The following is a 25,346-nucleotide window of genomic DNA, read 5'->3' as shown; positions in this document are numbered from 1 at the left end:
GCATTAATAATGTGTGCACGATAGCATATTTAATATATTAGACAGTGGAATGTGGGCAGCTGAGTCCATCACAGGAGAGGAAAGGAGGAATACTATTACCGTCACAGATAAAAGTGATTTTCTGCTGTGCTAACAACCAAGTAAATTGGTATTCTTACCAAGGCCATTTCCGTCGTAACAGAAAACTGCCATGTGTCTGTTTTACTGTGCAGCTTCTCCCAGACAGCCCTGTGTTTATGTGGATTCATGTAGGAGTGGGGTTTTCTACAACAACACAGGGCAAGACTGAGAGTGACAAACGGTGTGTCGCGGTGACAAGCTGTCCGATTCTTATGTAGGAGCCCGGTGGAATAAAAAAGCTTCGTCTGACAATCAACCTGTGGCAACAAGGCTACGGCTTTGAAAATGACAGATTGTCATACATAGATGGAGGCTTACCCCGCATGGCTGGAAGATAAGCCCGTCGACTTCGTGGCTGACCTGGGAAGTGAAGCTGCCTTCAAGTAGCTGGGGAAAAAGAATAAAAAAGAGGAGGACACAGATTCAGTCAAGCAAAACTGATAAATGACAAGATGGGTGACTGAAAGCTTTACCTGGGAACACATGAAATGACACTGATTTATAAAGTCAACCACAGCCGGAGTGTTTGCCACCAATACCTAACCCTCTAAGAGTGAGAAAAGTTACATCATAACCTGAAGGCTTATGCTCCAGAAATCCTGTTATAAGCAGGAGTCTGACACCCTGTTTTCACCCACCTAGCCCTGAAACTAAACACTAATCTCTTTGATTGATAATGCATGACTGAGAGATCAATATCTGTAACTTGACAGCCCAGGTTGAGGACCAGAAAAGCAACAAATCATTAAGTTCCCGATGACTGGAAAGAGTGGATTTCATCTCTTCCATTAAGACCAACCACCAAGCTGAAAGGAGAAAAGGGACCTACGGCACCGTATTAGACGAGCGGATGCCCAGGAGACGTGGCAGAGTTACTGTACAATAAAAGCACATTTTCTACATCATGAAGCACATCCACAGCCATGGCAACTACAGCAGGGAAAATTGAGGCTCTTAAATAAGGGTGAATATACAATCAAAAGCATATGAAAACAGATGAATAGATCTCCCAATTTGAGAGTGCTTTTCTTTTTTACCCATCTTCTTAATGACTTTCTCCCCCGTCTTTAATGGGTTTTACCTTCTTATAATGAATACTGAGAGGTATTTTTTTTTTTTTAAATCTCTTTCATCACTGACTCATGAAGTACAAACAAACAAAAACAAAAGATTCACAATTCTAACAAGTCTTGCCCTTTCTAATCCCCTCAAAACCAATGTACAAAACAAGACCAGCCCCTTACTAAGGCACCCAGAATGTTGAGCCATTACAGTGGTGCTGTTGCACGTGAGGATTTATTCACCGTGAGCACCAAAACAAACCAACAGCTCTCCAGTTCATATGTCAATAATACTTGCAAGCACTGGTGCTCTATGGTAGCAAACTGAGACTAAATGGTCGGGGTCTGGGGCTGAAAAGCCAAAGCAAGTCTCATGTCGGTGGCTTTTAAAAAAATAACTTGACAATTAATACTCAATATTGCTGTTACAGTATTTTTTTACATCTCAGGTGGAACAAACTGCAATACATCAAGTGTAATCGATTTATCACCCATCTCTAATCAAAACACAAATGAGTCCTGCCTTTTCTATTCTCCAAACCAATATAGGAAATCTAGACCAACCCTTAAACCCAGTGCACCCCTTAAACAACATCAGTTATAATTATTGTTAGTTTTCTTCACTCTGGACAGTACTTTCATCTTACAGCATAGATAACAATGCAATATTAATACTGTGGAACAGCACTGGCAGAAAAAGAAGACAACAATTATTAGTCTGAATCGGAAAAAGGAAAAAATAAATCAAAAATGGTGTTCTTAGAGTTTGTTTCTTTTTCTTTTCATAATGACATTCAATACTTTTCCACTGGCCCCCATATCTCACCATCATCTGTCTCATTATTTTGCACTCTGAAAGCTACCTTTTCCAACTTAATTATTTCCATTGCTTCAGTGATCTATTATGTCTGAGTCAGAGAACTTAAGTCAATCTAATTTTTCATGATTATCATCTTTTGTGACCATACATAACAAAGATCTGTTCAGGCTTTAAAGATACTCAGCTCAAGTTATGCAATCCTTCCGCTATACACGACTGTGTTGTGAGTGGAATGACTATATCAGTGTGGATCATTGCTGTCTTTGTTATGCAAAACCAAAGATATTTAATTGTATTGCAGTCCCACAACAGATGGAGCAGTGCTCCTTCAGCAGCACCACAATTTTTACATTTACTATCAACTATTATGCCCATTCTATGTAGCTGTGATGGGGTGTAATATGATCGGTTGAGTATTTTAAATTGCCCTTGATTGTTAGTATTTATTGTCCAGCAGCTACATGAAAAATACAACCACACTAAAATAATCAGACTGCATATTGCAGGAAAGGACAGCAGTGTAGTACTGGCAAATCAAAATGGCCCAAAAGTTGAGCGTAGAATGATGCATACTTCTCACCCTCAATGGTCACCATCTTTGTGACATTGCAAAATTCTCAACTTTTGACATGGTGGCTGGGGACAACGACGAGTTGGTCAGTTGTACATGTTTTTTGCACAAAGTACCAATACTGTTGTTGAACAGGAGCCGTCAGTAATGTTTGTTGGGTCTGTAATGATTTGGCACCACCAAAAAATAATGTGAGTGCTAACGTTAGCATTTGCTAGCCAGCTAACTTACAGTTCTTCAGAAGCAAATGGTCCTGGGTAAAACCTTCGCCCTTGAGAAAGAAACATTCACTTACATCAGACAGTTAATCGTAAGCTACATTTTGGCAGATTGGTCTCATAAAAAGTCTGCCAAATTACCTATAAGCAGTTCCTGTTTGCAGTGTACCCAAAGATGTACAGACGTCTATCACTGGATTACTTTGATACTGACAACTTGAGGACTCCCAGGCAGGTTCTGGCAGGTGTTGTTAATGACATCGGAGATAGTGATATCCTTGGGAAATGTTAGTCACACTGAATCTAAAAATATGTCTTTGTATCCAGAATCTATTGAGTTTTGACTCCAAGGAGTGAAAGTTTTGTCGCACTTTCACCTCATGCTGTTTCTCTGCCTCACTACCTTCAATAAAATACATAAGGCTGAATATTAGACATAGATAAGCTCACGTAAGTGTTCAGTGGGGGTTTAATTCAAACACAGTGTCAAAGCTGAGAAGAAAATTGTACAATGTCGAGAATTCTCTGCAGTCAAGTATGAATATGAAGACTATGACCCTTTTGTGTGCTGGGACAAGGAGAAGACAGTGCGAAGCTTAGCTGACTGCGTCGTCTTCAGTGATATTTGAAAGCACAAGGAGCTGAAATGCAAGACCTTCAGATCAATATTTTAAAACTGAACACGAGACAAACTTAAGAGAGATGAAAAGAGATGAAACTACAAACTACTGCATGGAAGAATCAAACTGTGAGTAAAGTTTTATGTGATGCTGTACTCTTTGGCATGGATGACCAGTCTGAACAGTTTATTTCAATACCGTACTGGCATGAAGGGAAACCTGCTGCTGCTGCTTGAAAGGTAGGAAATCAATCTCAAAATGTATCATATGCCTTGGAAAATGTTCGACTGTAATGTAATACCAAATGCCAGATCTAATATATGATTGTGCATGACTACACAGAGCAGAATCTGTAGGCTTTATAAATGGCAGACATTAACAGAGACTGCAGAATCACTGTTGACCATCAACTTTTTGAGGAACTTATTGCAAAAAATATGGATAAATCCTCTATGTGAAAACTTGTCAAGTGAGCGTTGCTATTCTGTACATGCATACAGATGGTAAATATATTTAGGCAGGCAGGAAATGGCCCCGGTCAATAAAATAGAAAGCATACGCATTAGTGCACTGCAGCGGATATCAGGTATCATAGCCAAGCCATCAAGATGAACCAAAGCAGAGACCAATGCATTATAGCTATGCAGCGAGGTACTGAAAGGTGGAACAACAACATTTCAGTGGCCTTTTATAACATACTGTAAGTTGTCTCCTGTCTCAATGACAGGAGACAATAAAATGAAATGATTAAATATTAATTAACCATGCCTGCATCTCTGTCTAGGTCTGACATTTCAATCAGCGGGCATGGACAATGTAAGTGCCTGTTGACTCCGAGATAGCAAAGAGCTGAGTAGATGTGGAGACTGTCAGCAATCATCAGAGCTGAGACGCGTTCACTATGCAGGAGATGACAGATCGTCATCATCTGCTCTGGTGCTGCGCGGAGACAAACCAAATTATAACCTCAATCACAAAAACAAGAAAGCGTGAAATATAACTTAACTACATTTGGACTTCATGCAAAGCTGGTGAACCATTTCATAAACAGCAGCACTACAAGCCCTCCTGTGAAAGTTGCTTTTGACACGTGCATTTTGTCCAGAATTAGACACATCTAGTCTTGAAATCGCTCTTTAAAGTAATCAGATACTACTGTACAATACAACAGATAATATTTGCTTCAAAGAAGGACATGTATCTATACTTTGAAATGAATAAGATCCTAGCATGAACACATAAATATCTGAATTATTTCAATAGAGGGCTCAAAGTCCTTTGTCACGTCTGAGCTAGCTTCTGCAACTCTATTAACTCAACCAATCTCTCAGTGAGAATTTCTTCCATCAGTGTTCTTGGAATTTACTTTCCACCGAGTTAAAGGTTCTCAAACAAAAGCTATGTTTACTTGCAGTGCTTCTCACTGAGAGCGTCCTTGAGCTCCTATTATGAATTGAATAAAAGAAATAGATGTAGCCACCCTGACGTCGACCATTGGTTTGTGGACTAGGATTCTGAAGTGTCGAGTTTGGCATCTTGGCAGTTGCCATCTTGTTGTTGTTTTTTTGGAGCCAGAAGTGACCGTACTGACATGAGAGATCTGAGCTGTGGAGAGCAAAGGGTGGATCTGACTGAGAACCTGAGGACACCGTTGTGGTAGTGACTTGTCAACCACAAAGTAACCATGCCCTGAAGCATGCCCTTGCTTTACTGTCTATTTTACTCTAAATGAGACCGTAATTTACCAAATGAACATCATGCTGTATTGAAAAAGACGAAACTAGAGATGGAGACCATAAACTCATAAGGAAAATGTTTACTGAGGTAATAAATCAAGTGAGAAGTAGGGTCATTTTTTTCATAGACTTCCATAAAATTAGACTTCTTTTTGTTGCCAATGGAGTCACCCCCTGCTGGCCATTAGAAAGAATGCAGGTTTAAAGCACTCCAATTTTGAGACTTGGAGATAACCCCTTGGTTGTAACAAATGTGTTGAAAGTATTTCCTTTCTACCTTGCAGTCTTTTTCCCTGCCTTCATTAAAGCAATGCTACGCATCCTCCCTTGTTACTGCCACCAACTGTCTATCAATGAAATACAGAGAAAGTGGGAGCAGGATGTATCCCGTCACACTCCTGCTCACCTGTCTCCATGATACAAACATAATGGGAAACCACATGAAAAGACAGTGCTCTAAAGGACTCCTGGATAACTTCACAAGGTACCTTTAAACAATATCGCATTTGTCAGCAAACAAAGCTGCAGCTCCTACGCTGTGACATTTAACTGGCATTCGTCTAAGCCTTATGGGAAATGGTCTTCCTTCAACAACATTCAACATTACATAGGTTTGAAATAAAATTTCCATCTCTATGTAGACATATAAGGTAATCCACAATACATACTGTTGAGTAACATTTTGTTCAAAGGCTGTTTGTTTTTGGTAGATTGTATAAGTACAAATCTCCAGAGACAAAAATGTCAATGCGCATTTCAATCCACTACTGTTATGCGAATATAAGGAGTTGAACACATCAAGATGGTGGAATTAAAAGAGCACAAGTCAGATCTCAAACAATTGAAATCAATGTGGAAAACATAATGGAAATATGAGGAATGTTGCCGTCTCCTTGGTTCTCTACACTTATCTGATGTTTGTTGTTCCATCTCTTCAATGCAGTGGAGCCTTGAGTGATAAATAAGTGGCATGCTTCATGTCTGTCATGATTTATTCACCTAGTCTGTTTCCATAGCACTGTCACATTTTGTTTTTACATCAGCTTTTACACCTAAGACAAGCGTTTTTGCCATACTATAAACTTCCAATCATGTTTTTTCTTTATGTGTAAATTGAAAATGCAAAAAAACAAACAAACAAACAAAAAAAAAAAAAAACCAGGGTGACAGAAAGGCACCTAATTATGATTGGCAATGTTCTTTTTTTTTTACTTCTCAAACAGAACCCATTCTGGTTTCATTTTGGCTCACTTTAGCTGAGCTTACGAACCACGGCTCTCCAGCTGCAGAGCACTGCTTTAAATAGACAGAAATATCCTGTGTCTGTTAAATTTAACTGCTGGATGATTTCACATTTCCCCAAAATACTTTGATGCAAGACATCACTACTTCTAAAAAATGTGTGTGAGGGAAGTAAGTGTAGTCATCAACCCTCAGAGGAGCGCTGCATACATTTATCTAGAGCCACGGAAAACTGTTCGGTCTCTGCTGTATCTGCAAAGAAAGCAGAGCAACATCAGTGCTCTCCAGAATGATGAATGAGTCACAGCAGATCACACAAAGCTTGACAATCATGCTGACATGGAGAAGGCAGATAGCCAGACTAAAAAGAACTGGTGCCTTTATGAGGGAACGGCATGTAGGCGGTAAGATCTGGGAGTTCCATTTCAGTTCTCTTGCCATCTTAGCACACCCACCCACCACCTTCGTCGAGCACAGTGAACCCTGGATGGAGAGATGAGCATAAAGAAGACTTCCACTCACACATCCTCCTACTGGAAGGAAGTTCCTTGGAGCGATAATGCAGAGAGGGGGCAGCGACCCTGCTTTTATGGTAAACCTCTGTAAAGGAAGGAAACACAAACTTGTGCCTGGTACAGTAGGGCTGTGGGGGCGGAGGCGAACAGCACAGCCCCATTAAAAGATCAAGCTTTCATTGCAGACTCCAGGGCAAAGATGGGACAACGGAAGAGCTCGGGGAGACGAATCGACCGCTAACATGCTAAGCAATGTCTTCCCCCTCGAGAGCGTGGATGTCAGGGTGATGGAAGTTAGGCCATTTTCCTCTCCAGTGTTTTATATTTGGGCTCATTTCACAAAATGACACAATGATCAATGATATCTGGCTCAGTGTTAGTCAGACAGAATCGAAATGACACGACGTATGCCGCTCACCTTCACTGTTATGTGCTCTGTCTTCTACACAGCACAGGCTTGTTGTTAGTAGCTAGTCAAACAGAAAAAATCCCTTGCCATCAATTCTAGTTGACCTTTAATATTGCTTCAATGAATAATACATCAGAAACAGTAAAATAAAGACATGCAAGTAAATTGTAATGACAGAAACAGTGGTAACAGTGACTGCATAAATTGACTGGTGACTATTTTCTTTGATTCTTTATTTAGGCCATAACATGAAAGAATTTCTGAATAAATGGCCATCATAATTAAAAAACATCTTTGTCTGACCAAGACCCTGAAATCCAAATATATTCAGTTTAAAGGGATTAAAACCAGAAAGCCTCCTTATTTTTTTTTTTTTTTTTACGCATCTGAGGAGCTGTAAGCGGGGAATGTTTGGCATTTAGGAAATTTCTTGATAAAGAAATAATTTTCTTTTGATCTGCTTGTCAATCAAATCTTGTTTCATCTCCAGTCAAACACCGAACAAGGAAACGGCTCTGCAAATCTGATGACTTGAGCATGAAAATTCCTGAGAGTGAATGCCTCACTGGGTAACAAATGAGCAAGTACTGGCTGTCAGCTTAGAAAAAGCAGCAAAATCAATCAAATACATTCAGAGTCAGCGCTGGTCTTGGTCTGTTTCTGTCATTTTTGAAGCTAGTATTGAATTTAGGTGAATCTTCAAATATTAAAAACATAAGCGGTTTAAATACCAGGCTAATTTACTAAGTAGGACTAATTTAGAGTAAACGCTGACAAATCTATGAACATTGGACATTTATTAAGGCCAAAAACAATTGCTCCGAAGGCTGAATTTGTCTTGTCTTTATCTTTCAAGTATGCTTCACTGGATTTTTGTTTCAAGAGATAATAGAAAACTTCAGACTGTGCTGTCTTTTGATGTTTTGCTGCAACAAAACAACTGAGCAAATTAGAGATCTGACCTTGACCCTCACTTTGAATGACCATTTCGTGGTGTGGTTTTGAATAAGAGATTGTATGGGCTGGATGACAATCCTCCACTGGAATACAAAAGGAGCAGAAATGAGGAGAATGCAGAATAGTTTTTACTATGAATTTCTATTGAAGTTGACCGAAAACCTAGAGGTAGTTAAAGTTTACTGTAGACCATTAAGGGACAGTTCACCCCAATACAAAAATTATGTTTTTTTTTCCCTCACACCTGTAGTGCTATTTATCAATGGTGTGAGTTGCAGAGTGTTGAAGATATCGGTTGAAGAGATGTCTGCCTTCTCTCCAATGTAATGGAACTAGATGGCACTCGGCTTGTGGCGCTCCAAGCAAAAAAGTATTACCAGGTCATTCTTTACTCTACTTTACTCTACTCTAGGTTACTCTGTCTATCTAACTACACATGCCGATGAGGACGCCATTAATACGTGCTAACATTGGCATGAGCCTCTTGTCCATGAGTCAATGCACTCTTCCTTCTGCGCTGTGATTCAGTTGGTGAGTATAGTTTGGTAGAAAGAAACTGCTTATAACAAGGTCTGTGGATTATCTTGGTCATGATTTCTGGAAAGAGACATTGCTGTTGAGTTTTACAAATGTACGTTTTTGGCACTCTGAGCACCACAAGCCGAGTGTCATCTTATTGCATTACATTTGAGAGAAGGTAGACATCTCTACGGCTGATAGCTCCAACACTCAGCAACTCACACTAAAACAATCTAGACTGATAAACAGCCCAACAGCTAAGAGGATAAATATGTATTTTTTCTATTTTGGGGTGACCTGTCCCTTTTATAATATTCTACTTTTCAACAATGTACAATAACATAACCTGATGAATGAATGTCACCAGCGTAACGTGTAAATGACAGCAAAAATCTCCAGCAAGGAGTGGAGACACCATCTCTGTAATCTAGATGCTGACACATTGATTAGATTTAAGTTGAATTCAGTCAGCCTGAAAATTATACTCTAAAAGACAAACTGAGTTAATAACACCTCATTTTAATCAGTGATTTTATTGTTTAACGATGATTACAGAACTGGATAATTGGCATGCAGTAAATACAGAGTAAAGGCCTGTTAATTATGGTTCTAAAAATAAAAAGAGTTACCAAGTGGCATCATGTATGTGTAATATTTCTACACCTTATGGTGTATGAAATATGCATATGCAAGCAGGACAATGCAGCATGCTCTGATTAAGAAAGCAACGCCGAGGCTCATTTTCTGTGCAATATCACCAGCTTCTCCTCCTAACACCTGAATTGATATTATGCACTTTTCCACTCCTGAAGCCTTTGTGCTTTCCTGCGGTCTGCTCGTCCTCGTTGCTCTGAGGAGGCTTAGGTGCGGGGGCTGAATCAAAGGCAGAGAGGATGGATTGATATTCCAGTCAGACCACAGGGCTGCTGCTGGAGGCTCCTTTCAAGCCTCATGTGAATGGAACCTCTGAAGCCAGTGTGCAGTTCCCTATTAAACGAAAATCCCACATCACAGTGTATGGACAGGGCTGCTAAACCTGGGCTGGCTGGCTGGCCTCAAGTCAAACAAGGTTGCAGTCTGGAGAATTTCATTGTCTTCAGACATCTTATCATTTGATTGATACTGGTTGTTTAATAAAAAAAAAAACGATTAAATTACGACAGGGAAAAGATGAACAGAGACATTAACATTTTGAGGATTAAACCGATAAGTCTAGAGCAGGCAAGGATTATGAGATATATCAGGGCACAGCATGAAATTGAATTGTGGTATAAAAAAAGAACCTGTGGCGAACTGGACAACCGTCTTGATGAGTGACTTGCACTGAACACCCACTACCGTGAAATTACCAAAAGCTAGCAGCAAGTTATTGCAAGATGACTTGAGGAACCAAGAAATCATCAAACTGAAATTCATAATCTCAGCTGAGGCCCAGGGATACAGCAGGAACATAGGTGTCAATTTTTAATTATACAATTAAAATTTCAGGATTATTTATTTCTAGATCTCTCTTTTGTAAGTATCAAAGCATTTTACAAAGAATGATCCCACATAGATTTAACTATTCTATGTGCTAATCTTCATATACAAAATTCAAACACAGAACAAATCAATAATACAAAAACTAAAACAAAGTGCAGGAGGTGGGATATCAAGTGGAGACACAGCATGCCTAATTCGTCAGTGTCTATACATGTTGGGTTTTTCAGATGAGCATTTAGATGGGTTGTTTTCATTTTCCAACATCAGCATAAACAGACATTGAAAGGAATAGGCTATCACCGTTAACGCGGGTGTGTGAATTGGGCTAGATGAAACGTCTCTATGCCCCATTACTGATTAACTACACAACATGTAGACATACAGTTGTGTGTGCCAAAGCTGGTGGGAGAGACAGGGTTCCTACAAATTTTCATGGACAAAATTTAAAAAGTTTTCAATGACTTTTTGAGCACCCATAAGAAAATTTCCATGACCATTTACAAGATTTAACATGAACAGAACTGTACAGCACACTTCACTCCAAATATTGATTATACTATTATAGGCAGTCCATGGACACGAAGCAGTAGAGCTTTCTAAGTGAGGGAGTGACAGCCGACAAATTGGTTGGCCCAATGCTCCATACCTTCGAACAGTCACGCTCTTATGGCAAGCCGTTTTAACATTTAATCACTAAGTCCGACTATCCGGAATTACCATTATAAATATCTATAACGTCATTTTGACTAGTAGTAATGTCATTGTGACTAGTATGAATTTTAATTCAGTTGCAGATATCTACAGCGTCATTTTGACTAGTGAAAATGACGTTGTAGATATCTACAACGTCATTTTCACTAGTCATAATTCAGTTAAAGATATCTACAACGTCATTTTGACTAGTCATAATTCAGTTGCGGATATCTATAACGTCATTTTGACTAGTCATAATTCAGTTACAGATATCTACAATGTCATTCTGACTATCTGAAACTCAATTCAAGATATCTAGAAAGGACCATGTAGATATCTTCAATTGATGATAATTAAAGATATCTTGAACTTGAATTATGACTAGTCAAAATTAAATTGTAGATATCTCAAACTGGAATTACAGATATCCACAATTCAGTTGCAGATATCCGCAATAACAATTGCAGATATCCGCAACTACATTGGAGATATCTATAATGACAAACCCCATACACATGAATGGCAAAAATAGTTTGAATCTTACTAGTCAACACTGAATTACAGATATCTGTAATTAGAGTTTTGACTAGGCAAAATCTAATTAGGGATATCTTGAATAAGAGTTTTGACTAGGCAAAATTATGTTCCAGATATCAGTAATGAATATCCAGTCTAGCGATTAAATGTTAAAACGGCTTGCCATACGCTCTACTTTAAGAGCAGTTAAATCAAAACCAAAGTGCACACTGATGCTCTAAATGACAATTAAACACCCTAAGCTTCCCATGTTAATTGCTCCATCTCCAAAGTAGTAGTGAAGCATATGTATGGAAACAAGTTAAATTACATTGTCAAAACACTATTTTTCTTCCTCCATTTGTACGATGTTATTCAAAAATATCAGATTCCAACTATTCAAACATTTTTCCAGGTAGCTGGCATATGGAGGGAGAGATGGAACGTGGGGAGAAAATGAACAAAAACGTGTCATAGTAAAAAGAATTTCACACACATCAACTTACTAGCCCTACATTACGTCAAGAGCTACAGAAAATAAATTAGCAGATATATTACATAACATGGAAGATCAGCCACGAAAGATTAGTGTGACAATGTCATTACAAACAACAAAATTCCATGACTATTCCAAAACTTTCAAGGATTTTACTAATTCCATGACTTTTCCAGACCTGGAAAATTAGTTTATGGAATTCCACAACTTTTAAGACGTTTCCCGCGACTGCTGGACCTTGTGCATAAAATATTCCAGTTTTTGCCCTTATTCCAAAAAAGACAATCTTCCTACTAAGCTGTTTACATGCCTGAAAAATGAAAATAATATTCACTACTATTTCTGTTTTGCACACAGCTGTGCATAGTTAGATTAATGTGTCCTAACATGTTGTTTATCATGTCAAAAAACTTGAAAAGTGGAACAGCAGGGGTCACTTGTGCTATTTTGCTTCATTCCATCAAAATAGGATTTATTTTCATACTTTTCTACCTGTGGCGAACTGTGAACACAGGTAACATAAACAGGTGAGAAGCTGTGTGTTGCCCTGGTTAAGACGCATGTGCCAAATGCGCTATATGCGCTATATGCGTGTCCAAACAATGCCCCTAAAACAAGAATTATACCAGCATATCCCACGTCTTTAACAGAAGATGGTGCATTCATAAAAATGCAGTATTCAGAATATCTAAACTTAATATGTTGTTTACAGGACTCAAATCAAATTCAGAATAATGTCACATTTGGAACTGTAGTGGAATATTAGAGTGCATGTATACGTAGTCAGTAACATGGTTAATATAAAACAGATAAACCATACAAGATAGTTATCATGTAGCAGAGATGGGACTGTGCTAAAGCTATATCCCTGCCAGTTAGACACCTCACCAGCCCATCTTCAGGAGAGAAAAGATAAATCGACAGCCACAAACACACAGCGGTGCCGAGCACAGCCCACACACTCAGACACATTCAGTCACATTCATACAGACAGCAGACAGAGAGTCAGTATGAAAAGGCAACAACCAGGAGGCAGCCCTTCACTGGGCTCCAGCAGCAGGCTGCTGGAAGTGTGCTGTCTCAGATACAGCGGGAGAGGAGTCTCTGCCCTGAGCTACAGAGTGCTGCTGTTGGCTGGATGTCAGACAGAGGAGAACGTTTGACTTTGGCTTTTTAAGGTGATGCCCATGTTACAGCAAGGAGATGGAGCCAAACGATCAAGATTTAAATATTTGTTGAGCTAGAACTGTCACTGGATGTGAAACCGTTTTGTATCCCAACACTGTGTCAGCTGGATATGCTGGAAAAAGCTAAGCTAAGGGCTTTAACCAACTATTATTTTCATTGTCAGTACATTTATCTTCTGGTCCATTACAGGGATATTCAATTAAATTTTAAAGAAGTTCAATTACTAAAATTTCCTCCAAGCAAAGGTCTGAACCTCATAATGTCTAAATTGCATCCTACAGCCTAGCCCATGGCTATTTAATTAAAAATTTAATTGGGACGGATTTTAAAACCAGGAAACGAGATGAGCCAGATAGCAAGACGGCTACTCGTTTTTCAAACAAGTTTAATATGTCTGTATGTTTAAAACATCCTACTTGAGAAATGACAATTAACAATACATGTATTCGTATTAAACCGTTGGGTAAAGGCTTTCAGTTCGGTACGCATTCTAGGCCGAACAATACGTTACACAATCCTATTACTGTTGAAAAACAACATAGTATAAGTTGTTTAAAACAACTTAAACTGTGTTTAAAATGATGTTCTCTGTGCCACTGCACTCAACAAAGCAGCCCACAGGACAGAACAGGCACATGCTGTCTGCCCCTCTCACCCCAAACCAAAACGTCCTGCTCTGGTGAGACACACTGGGAGGCATGCTACTCTATGCGAAGCTAGCTCATTGCAAGATGGTTAGTACCACCATTACCAGACCAAAAACACAAAATCTTCCAATAACCTACAGGTCTGCTGTTTGGAGCCACTTCGGTTTTGCTGTAAATTATGAAAGCACTGGCAAAAGAAGAGTGGTGGATGGAAACACACCGAGCCAAAGAACGAGCTACACCACATAGCCAGAGACTCTCCTTAGCAGCTAACCCAGTAATAGTGTAACATACATGACCCCTGAGCTGAAGCACTAGCCAAAGCACAATCCACTGTACAGTGACAAACTCTCTATAGCAGCTAAGCCAGTAGCGCACACATGGTTGTACAGCACACACATCCGACTCAGGGAACAAGAACCAATGTGAAGATATAGCTTCTCGCTCAGCAGCTAATGTTAGCATAAAGCACACCCACAGAAGTGAGCAGTAGCTGCTGACAGGCTGGGTAGCCAACATGGGCAGAAAGACTGAAAGGTACGTTAGTAATGGCTGTTTCATTACTTGTGTTCATAAGGTTGTGATTTTTTAGACTTTAAGGTGAGTGACATTGCCACTGACACATAAGCCCCTTTTACACTGACAGATTTTCCGCGAATGTTGGGCCATTTTGCCGGCAAGCAGCGGGCATTTAGACACACAGAGCCGGATTGGCGAGTTGATCCGAGGTGCCCAATTTTCCACCTTGTAGGGTAGTCATATTGGCGGAACCCTTTTAGTTTAAAAAGACCGAGGCGGCCTTCCACAACGGGAGGGGCTGATGCACGTGCGAACCACTGGTGGTGGATAAACGGGAAACAGCTGATAGCAGGAATTAGCGAGCAGCTAGTAGCAAGAGGGAAACGCAAACCTGACAGACACTGTAAAGATGAGCAACTGGGGAGACAAAGAAATGTGTACCCTCCTTGTCCTCACAAACGAAGAGGCCATTAACCATCAGATGACAGGAACGGTGAAGGACGGGCCGATTTACGAGAGAATCGCCGGCTGACTAGCCGCGGCTTCCCTCACACGTCACTGTTTACGTCACACACTGAGCTACATGTTTTGTTACTTGCTCACGCCCCCCATTGCCCCGAAAAAGGTGCATTCTGTATGAACAAAAGTAGGTAGGCATTTTGCCACACTCGCCGATTTTGTTTTTATACTGCCAATGCTGAAAAGACTGTTTGGGCTTTCCTGCAAATTTGCATAATTCCTATTTAAAAAGGGCTATTGTTATTGACACATAGTGGGCAAAAGAAATGACACAGATACTATGTGCTCTAAAATTAGTAGTGACGTAGTTTTTAGAAAGTCAAGAAAACTATAAACTTTAAATATATTCAATCATATTATAATTATTATATTATAATGTTATTTTACAGTTTCCTTGTACATAGTAGGGAAGGGGTAATGTTAAGGATGGCTCCAGTGCAACACTCTTATAGGCCCATCCAAAAAATCCTGAACACAGAAATGAAAAAACGGTCTAACTCCACAATTCATCAGAGTTCACAGTCTGTTCACATGTTTTCAGCAAGTTTTTTCTAAAATGTATAATGTGTTTGGAGAGAAATCACTGATTTTCCTTACCCAGACTTTAATTAACCCATTTCAGCCAAACTGTATTCCTGTCAGTCTGTATCATATCAAACCAAAGTGTGAATTTTGTGAACCGTTACAACCTTACTTCTTACAAAGTCCTGACATTCCCTGTGCACTGTACCCATAAACATCCTGGAGATGGCAAGAAAAACAAGAAAATAGGAAAATACAGGCAGAGGGCAGGGTCTCTGCAAAAACAAACAAACAAACAAACAAAAAAAAACACTACCACACACTTTTAGCGGGTCATAAGAGGGGGATTACTTCTGTATAAGTGTATACATAGTTTTTTTAAAAAAAAGACAATCGTGCATGGTAGATCTTTAAAATTTTGAGTGCAGAGTTGAGGTGAAGTCTCACAGTGTGCACTTCAGTCTCGTCAAAGGAAAACAATTGTTTGTAGAGAAATGTTGATCCCAGACAGTAACTACAGTCAGCCACATAACGATGCGATGACGAGACTCTTTCTCCTCACCTTCCACTCACCTTCCTCTGCAGTGGGCTCAGTCGTCATTAACACTCCTTGAATCTATGTAAGTGTCCTCTCGTGAACCTCCTCTTGTTTCATCACACGGATCTATGAGTCAGTCTTGTTTTTTTTTAATTCAGGTTTGTAGTGGCCAGACCAGATGAAGGGGGAGGGGAAAAAAAAAAAAAAAAAAAAAACTTAACTCCACCCTTACAGCATGTCTCATTAGCTGAGCGCTGTCAGTCTGCAGGTTTCCCTGTCGCTCACTGACCTCGCACCTCTGTCAGCTGTCAAGTCTGCAGCTGCTGGAGATGGAAAAGGAAGACCCAGGGTCCCCGTCGTCTTTGTTACCTCTATGTGTGTGCTTTAACAAAATCAAGCTTTGGTATTGTGCTGAGTCTGAGCTCGATATCTGAGTGAGTTTGTAGCGATTCCACACCTACTGCATCAGCTCAAATACAACTGTTTCTGTGTTTTACTAGATAATGACAGAACTTGTGAAGTAAAATCTGCCTTATTGACCTGCAAACCTACAGTATTTCATTTGTTCTAATTAACGGTAATAACGTGGGAATGCTTTGGCAGGAGGAGATAGACTGTTTATAACTCCAAACTGGTGTGTGCTGCTTAGTTTATGAAATACACCGCACTAAAGATTTCATCTGCCTTCACCTCTGGCCTCGGTAATACGCCCATCCTCCAGCATTAGGTTCAAGAACAAGCCACACTTCATCACCTGCATCCTCTCTCTCTTTCTGCTTCTGCTGCACCCACCCACAGAGGGAAACATGTTGACTGTTGTATAAGGGCTTATGCTGCTTGGACAAACACACGACATGGACTCGATGACTAATGTTTGTGTATCTCTGTTTGCTTTGAAAATTTTTAGTTTTCTTCAAAGCCTCCACGACATTACGCAACATCGGACGGTGCGCGGCACATCTATGCAGTAAAGGTCGGACTCACTGGAGAGCGAGCGGGTGAATATGTGGCAGCATCGAGCATAGCGGCTCATTTTATTTGTTCTGCTCGCCCGCTCTCCTCGTGCCTTCCAGGCTCAGAGACGGTGTACTCAAGGAAAGGAGCAGGCGTCCTCGCTGTCAGGTCAACAGGTGTTTTTTTTCCTCAGATGTTCTCTGGACTTCTGTGTTTATTCTGCGTTTGTCCACCTGCTCTGCCTTTAGTCTGCTGTCTGCCTTCTCTGTTTGACCCGCAGTGATGTCATGACATCCTCGCCCATCATCCCTCTCAACAATAAGTTGTTCTGACATAAACAGCACAGCCGCTGCCATAGTAATACAAGACCACATCAGTTTTACTCTGGGCTGCTGCTTCTTTTTTCCAAGATATTTCATTTTTAGTAATTATTTCTTGTGCTTATTTAAAGTCAAACTGACCTCCTTACTTTCTGTGTAAGGAAACTACAATGATACTATTGTGCTATTGTGTGTTATTTTCAGTGTTTGAATGTAACTAAGTACATTTACTCAAGTACTGTACCTGAGTACATATTTGTGCTCCGTCTACATATACAGATATTTTTTCAAATGGATATTTTCCTTTACGTTTTAGCCTTTCGTCCACATGCGTTTTAGTTTTAGGTCACTAAAATGGGGATTTTTCTAAAATGTCTTCTAAGGTACAGATTTTTCAAAACTCCAACTACCTTGTATCGAACAGAGAGTTTCAGAAACAATGACACTATTCTGTATAAAACGTACATTGTGGAATGGGGGGACAGGGTTGTCTCACATTTAAGCCGTCAACAGAGGAAGCAACAGCCCCGAAACAACATCTGGGTAAACGGTACAGCTGGCAGGATGGGGGACTATGGGCTGGACAGGTGCAACGTTTTAACGATTTATTATTAGTGTGACTCATTGCCAGGAGATTAAAAAAAACAGCTGATAGCAGTTAGCAGCTAACTCAAAGAAGAACAACAGCCAAAAATGTCTGCAAATTGGGAAAAATGAGGTCCAGGAGCTCTTTACCCTGAGAGCAGAGGAAAAGATCAGCCACCATTTAACAGAGACAGTAAATGATTGTTACTACCATGTTATGCCATTGTTATTGTTCATTAAAAACGCTGCCAACATGTATGTTGCGCTGTACGGCAATAACAGTACTTAAACTTATAAAATACATATGACTGATTATACTTACATACTTGTACTTAAAGGGACTCTATGCGAAATTCAGAGTGTATGAGCTGTCTGGACACGGTTCTCAACATGGAGAAGGCTGAGCTGGCAGCTAACTGTGCCAACTCCATAAACAGTGTTAACAAAGGCAACAGTGCTGACAGAGCTAACAGTGTTAACCAGCGGGTAACCAAAGGGTGGGCGCTACACTTCGGTGACGACCCTGTCCAGAAATCAGCAGTAACTGCTGTATGAGCACAGTGCAAAGTGGAAGCAATGAGCTAAACACTGGGACATGAATCAATATGCATGCAATGCTGGAACGGCTACCGCAACAAAAAACGGAGAAGCTCGGATCACAACACCCACAGAGGGAGCATGACTTCATTCTGTGGTCAGGATGCCATTACTCCACTATATCTTTACATAGAAAACAGCTGTTTGCTGCTACATCAATGCTCTAAATGCCACATACAGAACCTTTAATTTATATTTTCAATGCACAACTTTTACTTGCAGAGCAGTATTTTCACAGTCTGGTATTGCTACAATTACTTAAGAAACAGATCTGAACGTGTCTTCCACCACATGAATATTTCCATTTCACAAAAGAGGATAAAACCGACACATCTAAGCCTGAAGCTTAAAGTGGGTATTTCACATTGCAGCGGTTGGCTGACTGAAATCTGAGAGCTGACATTACCAGGAGACTTCTGTGGTGCCCTATGGACTGGAAAACATCACACTGTGTATCCTGCCAATGTGTTTTTCACCCTTTTTCTATGAGCTCCAAAGCGCTGGCTATCAACCGTTTAAGCCATCAAGTCCCTTGACAGAATTTAATGTTTTTGAGGACACGTCGTTCTGTTGGGTTTAGACTGCATTCTGAACGTGGAAGGATATACAGTCAGGTCCATAATTATTTGGACAATGATACAGTTGTCATCATTTTGGCTCTGTACACCACCACAATGGGTTTTAAATGAAACAATGAATACGTGCTTCAAGTGCAGACTCTCAGCTTTCATTTAAGGCTTTTTTCAAAAATGTAGTATGAACCGTGTAGGAATGACAAGCATTTCTTCACACAGTCCCCCGACTTTAAGGGCTCATAAATATTTGGACAAACTAACATAATCATCAATTAAACAGTCAGTTTTAATACTTGGTTGCAAATCCTTTACAGTCAATGACTGCCTGAAGTGTTGGACACATAGGCATCATCAGATGCTGGGTTTCTTCCCTGGTGATACTCTGCCAGCCCTTTACTGTAGCCGTCTGCACTTCCTGCTTGTGTTTTGGGTGTTTTGCCCTCAGTTTTGGCTTCAGCAAGAGAAACGCATGCTCAATTGGATTCAGGTCAGATGATATGACTTGGCCATTGCAGAACATTCCACTTCTTTGCCTTAAAAATGTCTTTGGTTGCTTTTTCAATATGCTTCAGTTTTGAAGCATTTGGTTGAATCTGAGCAGATAATGGTGCCCCAAACACTTCAGCTTTCATCCTGCTGCTCTTGTAAGCAAGACAAGACTTCACTAGAATAAATACAGAGGGTTTATCACAAGATGCAAACCATTAGTTAGCCTTAAAAATGGAAGGCCAGATTAGAGTTTGTCAAAAACCATCTAAAAAGCCTGTACAGTTGTGGAACAGCATACTATGGACAGATAAAACAAAGATCAACTACCAGAATGATGGGAAGACAAGAGAAGGAAGAAGGGAAGGAACTGCTCATGATCCAAAGCACACCACCTCATCAGTGAAGCATGGTGGAGGTACTGTTATGTCATGGCCATGTATGGCTGCCAGTGGAACTGGTTCTCTTGTATTTATTGATGATGTGACTGCTGACAAGAGCAGCAGGATGAAAGCTGAAGTGTTTGGGGCTACATTATCTGCTCAGATTCAACCAAATGCTTCAAAACTCATTGGACGATGCTTCACAGTGCAGATGGACAATGACCTGAAGCATATTGCAAAAGCAACCAAAGACATTTTTAAGGCAAAGAAGTGGAATGTTCTGCAACGGCCAAGTCATATCATCTGACCTGAATCCAATTGAGCATGCGTTTCTCTTGCTGAAGCCAAAACTGAGGGCAAAACACCCAAAACACAAGCAGGAAGTGCAGACGGCTGCAGTAAAGGGCTGGCAGAGTATCACCAGGGAAGAAACCCAGCATCTGATGATGCCTATGTGTCCAACACTTCAGGCAGTCATTGACTGTAAAGGATTTGCAACCAAGTATTAAAACTGACTGTTTAATTGATGATTATGTTAGTTTGTCCAAATACTTATGAGCCCTTAAAGTCGGGGGACTGTGTGAAGAAATGGTTGTCATTCCTACACGGTTCATACTACATTTTTGAAAAAAGCCTTAAATGAAAGCTGAGAGTCTGCACTTTAAGCACGTATTCATTGTTTCATTTAAAACCCATTGTGGTGGTGTACAGAGCCAAAATGATGACAACTGTATCATTGTCCAAATAATTATGGACCTGACTGTATGTATTTATATTAATTTCAGGTTGACTTATATATAAAATGACATACATAATAGAGAATACATGACATCATCCTCACACTTAGACGGGATGGTAAGCTGGAGAAGTCTGCAGCCAACAGACCATTACTGTTTCGTTAATGGTTGTTTTGAACAGAGTTTTTAGCAACTAAAAATGTCTTTTTTTTGGATGGCATACTGTAATTATATTTATCAGTTGTATTAGAGCTAAGCTTTATTTATTTGTTCACTTGTGCAAGCAATCTGTGTGCGAGTAAGTCATTAATTTAATCTCTATTATTAAGTTATTTCTTGATTAAAAATGCCCAACATTCCCTTGTTCTAGCGTCTCAATTAAATGGATTTGCTTCTTTTCTAATTCTTATGTGACAGTAAACTAATTATCTTTGAGTTTTGGACTGTTGGTTGCACAAAATAAGCGATATGCAGAAGGCATTTTAGTTTTTGAGAGATTGTGAAACCACATTTTTCACACGGTTTTTAAAAATGTTTTATAGACTAAATTATACATTTTTGAACAAAGAAGCAATCTGAATGTGTCATCATTCTGAAAATTGTAATGGGCAATTTTATTTTTTAAATTTTGTGCCTTTTAATAGACCAGGCATCAACAAATGGAAGACCATAGTCCAGACCTGTGACCAATTTCGAATAAATCCAATGTTTGGAGCTAATCTACTTAATACAGTATTAATGTCACTCAACTAAGCCAATCAAATTGATTGCTGACCGTGCGTAGATAGCTCATTAGAGAGAGAGCAACAGCATTAGAGATGTCACAGAAGCAACTAACCCTGCTACCCTCTGGCTACAGATTGTGTCTGATTCTGTTCTCCCTGCTATTACCAAAGCAGCACTATACACGTTGACCATGTTAAGATCGACTTACAGCTGTGAGTCAGCTTTCTACACTCTGAACATTATTAAAACAAAGTGCTGTTCCAGGCTCACCACTGAGCACCTACACATGTTCATGGGAATGGCACTAACAGTCACAGGCCCATTTATCTCTCTAGGAAAGGTAGTTAATAAAAAATGAAATGAATAAATAAAGAGAAAAGGGGGCTGCTCAAAGCATCCTAAGTTTTAAGAGGCACTCTCTTTCATTCAGAAGATTCTGTCGTTTTTTGTTTTTTTTTTTATTTAAACTTGAAATGTAGGCCCTAAATTCATGCTGAGACCAATTCTATTAATGGTAAATATAGCTACTTGTTTTCCAAACAAGTTAAATGTGTCTGTATGTTAAAAGCATCCTACTATAAAAATGGACAATTAGGGCTGCAAGAATTCATACTGAACCATTCAGTACAAGGCTTTCGGTTTGGTAATATGGAAATGTATGTTGTTATATCGGTATGACAAAATATATAAACTACAAATGGTGTTTAGAAGTATCCATCTTGCTTCTGTCTCATCTCTGCTGAGTTACACAGGTGCCGTACAGATCAGGCAGGATGTGCCAAGTGACACCACCAATCATACCTTTTCATAAATTAGTGTTTTCTGACGTGACGCAAATTAAACCATGTTAAGTAGCTTTTTAAAACATCAGGGCTGCTGTCAACTAGTCAAAAAATGAGTGTAGTTCTTGACTCAGATTGCCCAGCACCCTTGCTTGTGCCACATTGTCTCTCCTGTATACAAAATAATTCCATATGAGTGACGCATTACCAGCTCCTCTCTGGCAGTTGTACTTTTGTCTGCACTCATCTTGTCACACTTTCTTTCACAGCAGCACTAGCATGCATGCAGATTCTGACCAATCAGACGATGCCTTACAGCGAGGGCTGATGGATAGAGGGTTAACAGCATGAAACGTATCAAGCAAAATGGCGCCAAGAGAAAGGATGTTATTTGAACTTGTCGTTGAAGATTCTCAGTCATCCAGGTCATGGTAATCGTAAGTGCTATATCGTAGGCAACTGGACTTGCTTAAGTTTCTAGAAGACATTTCGCCTCTCATCCAAGAAGCTTCGTAGGGGTCACATGTGAGCTCTTAATTTCAGAGTCGTTAAGGTCAAGACCTTGCAGTCTTGGGATCCCTTCCTAGATGACTTCACACCCATTCACCCCTGGTCCCACCTGACCCTAACGACTCACATGGTGGCCAGGTGGGTCAACGACTCACAATGTGACAACAACTCTGCAAGGGTTCCCACCCACACAGGGTTTAAAGCCTGCAACTTTGTACCAGTCATTTTGAACTGAAGAAGCTTCTTGGATGAGAGGCGAAACGTCTTCAAGAAACGCAAGCAAGTCCAGTTGCCTATGATATAGCATTTACGATGTTATTTGAAACGTTGTTACTATACTCAAAATGCAATACTGCAGTATTTTGCAGAGACATCAAACAAGTTGACATTGTGATGACACTAAAAAACAATCAGGCAGCCCTTACTGTCGCAATTAACAAGTGCATCTTCACAAGTTATTTGCTGAACCAATATCCGATCTCTGCAAAGCCAGACATGCCCTCACCATGTGTGAGTCCCTAGATAAGCTGTCACCTAAATAGATGCATTTTAAAAGGTCACTGCAAAAAAAGATTCCAGATTCAGATTTAATAAGCTTCAACCCAACCACAAACTTCAACGCCATCAGAATATGTCTGCATAGTCTGGAAAGGATTAGCAAAGCACCTATAGGTAGGATTAAATATATTATACACAATGACAAATAACACAAAAGGCACAGTCAGAAAGGTCACAGCAGACAACGTCTATCATACACACTGCTGAAAATAAAACCCGGAGTGGATCAAGTCCACAGGCATCAGTTAAGACAGTTTTTTGACTACTTGAGGTCCCACTTCTAAAAGGTAATATTCCTTTGATGAAACCGCAGCAGCAAAGCTCTCAGTATAAGATAAACAACAGCACAACAAAGAACATAAGCACTCAGCGATAATGAACATCAATGATCATGGTTTCATAAAATCTATCTCACTTCACCTTTAAAGTTCACAAGAAAGTCTATTCTTTTGGCCACTCTGTATTCACTGCGTACTCTAAACCTTAATCTCACCCGCTGTGATTAGGCTGGAGCTCCACAAAAACACTGCAATCTTTCAAAGGTATCCAGATAACTACTTTTCAGTTCTCTATCCAAATTCAATCTCAGTTCAAAAAGGTTTTCCAAGATGAGATCTACTCTCAAGTAAGAATCTCATTCTGTCACCTGAAGTCTTTCTCTCCTATCTGGACTCCTGGGAAGAGGTGGGCAACGGCCTGGGGTCAATGAGAGATACCAGTTTCATTAGGGGGAAACTTTATTCATCTTAGGCCTAATTTCTTTAAAGATGTGATGAATGAACGAGGGATATTAGATATTCTGCAAAGAGCAAAGACAGATTAACCCCATGTAATTTCCTTTTGCAATTTTAACATTAGCAAATTGTGACTTTATTAAATCTGAGTCACATCTAATTACTGTATGCTCTGCAAATATTAGGCTTACTCAAACAGGGGTATACCTCGCCAGAGGTTTCATTTTCAAGCACTGAAGAAGAAACTACTCCAATTTAAAACGCCTCCTTTGGAGAACGATGAATTTAGTTGGACAAATGCAACCATAATTTGTGGATATAACATCATGGGATGTATTCAGAATCTAGACAACACTGTCTGAATGAAGTATCCAGCCAATATCTTATAATAAGGTTGCCCTGCATTGCACAGGCTAATACAACATGCAATGAGAGCTTCAACAAAGGACTGTTTTCATTATCAATCTCTCAATTATTTACTCCATGAATCAAAGAATCATCTAGTCCAGTGGTTCCCGACTGATGTGCTGTATTCAAAAGTGTGTCTGAATGGACCGCAAGTGACTCACAAATGTGTAAGGTTTGTAAAAAACATATTTTATTTTGAAGTACAGTGAATTTCCGGTACAGAAAGTGCCATTTCCTGCTGTAGAGTGAGTGACTAACAGACAGCTAATTGACAGAGACAGCAAATTAGCTTGACAACACAGCCAAACACAAGTATGACCCTGAATGTATCAAGCTGTGTGGATCTTGAACTAAAGACTAAGGAGAAATCTGGATCCCATGGCTAGACCAGTTGGGAATCAATGCTCTATAAAATGTCATTAACGATGATCACACCTGTTGCTGAATAATTTTTGTTGATCAACAAACCGATTAATTAATCACTGCAGCTCTTCATGCACATGAAACATATTAAAAACCAGTTTGACTTGGAGGAGTTTTTCCTACTTGTTAAGCCCACTCTATATGGAAATTGCGAAAATCATCATCAGCTCACTGTAGCCCCAAAACTGTAAAACACATTCCTATAATCCCCAAAGAAATATGAATTTCTACCTTATAAATGGATTCTCTATGGAAATGACCAAATCTGTTGCCCTCAGCAAGCAAAGAAATAACCAGAACTCCATGTCCTGACCGATATGTAATGCCTTCAAAGGATTACACAGATTTCAGCCAAATACGCTCCATGGTCAATTTCCCGGTGTCCATTACCAGAAGAGAGGAGACTCTATGCACTGTGAATGCTAGCCAGACAATGCTGTGTGTATTGAATGTGCAGCATCATTGTGACCTATGTGAATGAGAGTAGATGACAAAAACAACCTGTAAAATACCATTTACAAGCTTTTATGCTCGCAGCACTACTGTGTGAAAATTGCCCACAGGTGAGTTTAAGTATAATCCACATGTTCACATATTACATAGTTTGTTGAAGCGAGAGTGTGGTCGAGAGAGCAGACAGCTGTTCACCATTGGAGCAGA

At 39.8% G+C, this 25,346-nt stretch overlaps 1 protein-coding gene across 1 annotated transcript in view; it reads right to left on the bottom strand.

Moving 5' to 3' along the window:
• rngtt (RNA guanylyltransferase and 5'-phosphatase) overlaps window positions 1–25,346 on the bottom strand; it is a 147,291-nt gene that overhangs the window by 54,559 nt on the left and 67,386 nt on the right. Inside the window, exon 12 of the mRNA XM_033648885.2 lies at window positions 439–507. Coding sequence (XP_033504776.1) covers window positions 439–507 — 69 coding nt within the window. The remainder of the gene's footprint in view (window positions 1–438; window positions 508–25,346) is intronic.

This window comes from Epinephelus lanceolatus, chromosome 13 (genome assembly GCF_041903045.1).
Source record: "Epinephelus lanceolatus isolate andai-2023 chromosome 13, ASM4190304v1, whole genome shotgun sequence".
NCBI classification, from domain to species: Eukaryota; Metazoa; Chordata; class Actinopteri; order Perciformes; family Serranidae; genus Epinephelus; species Epinephelus lanceolatus.
The sequence above is the reverse complement of the archived record's forward strand: the minus strand, read 5'-3'. Positions and strand labels throughout refer to the sequence as shown.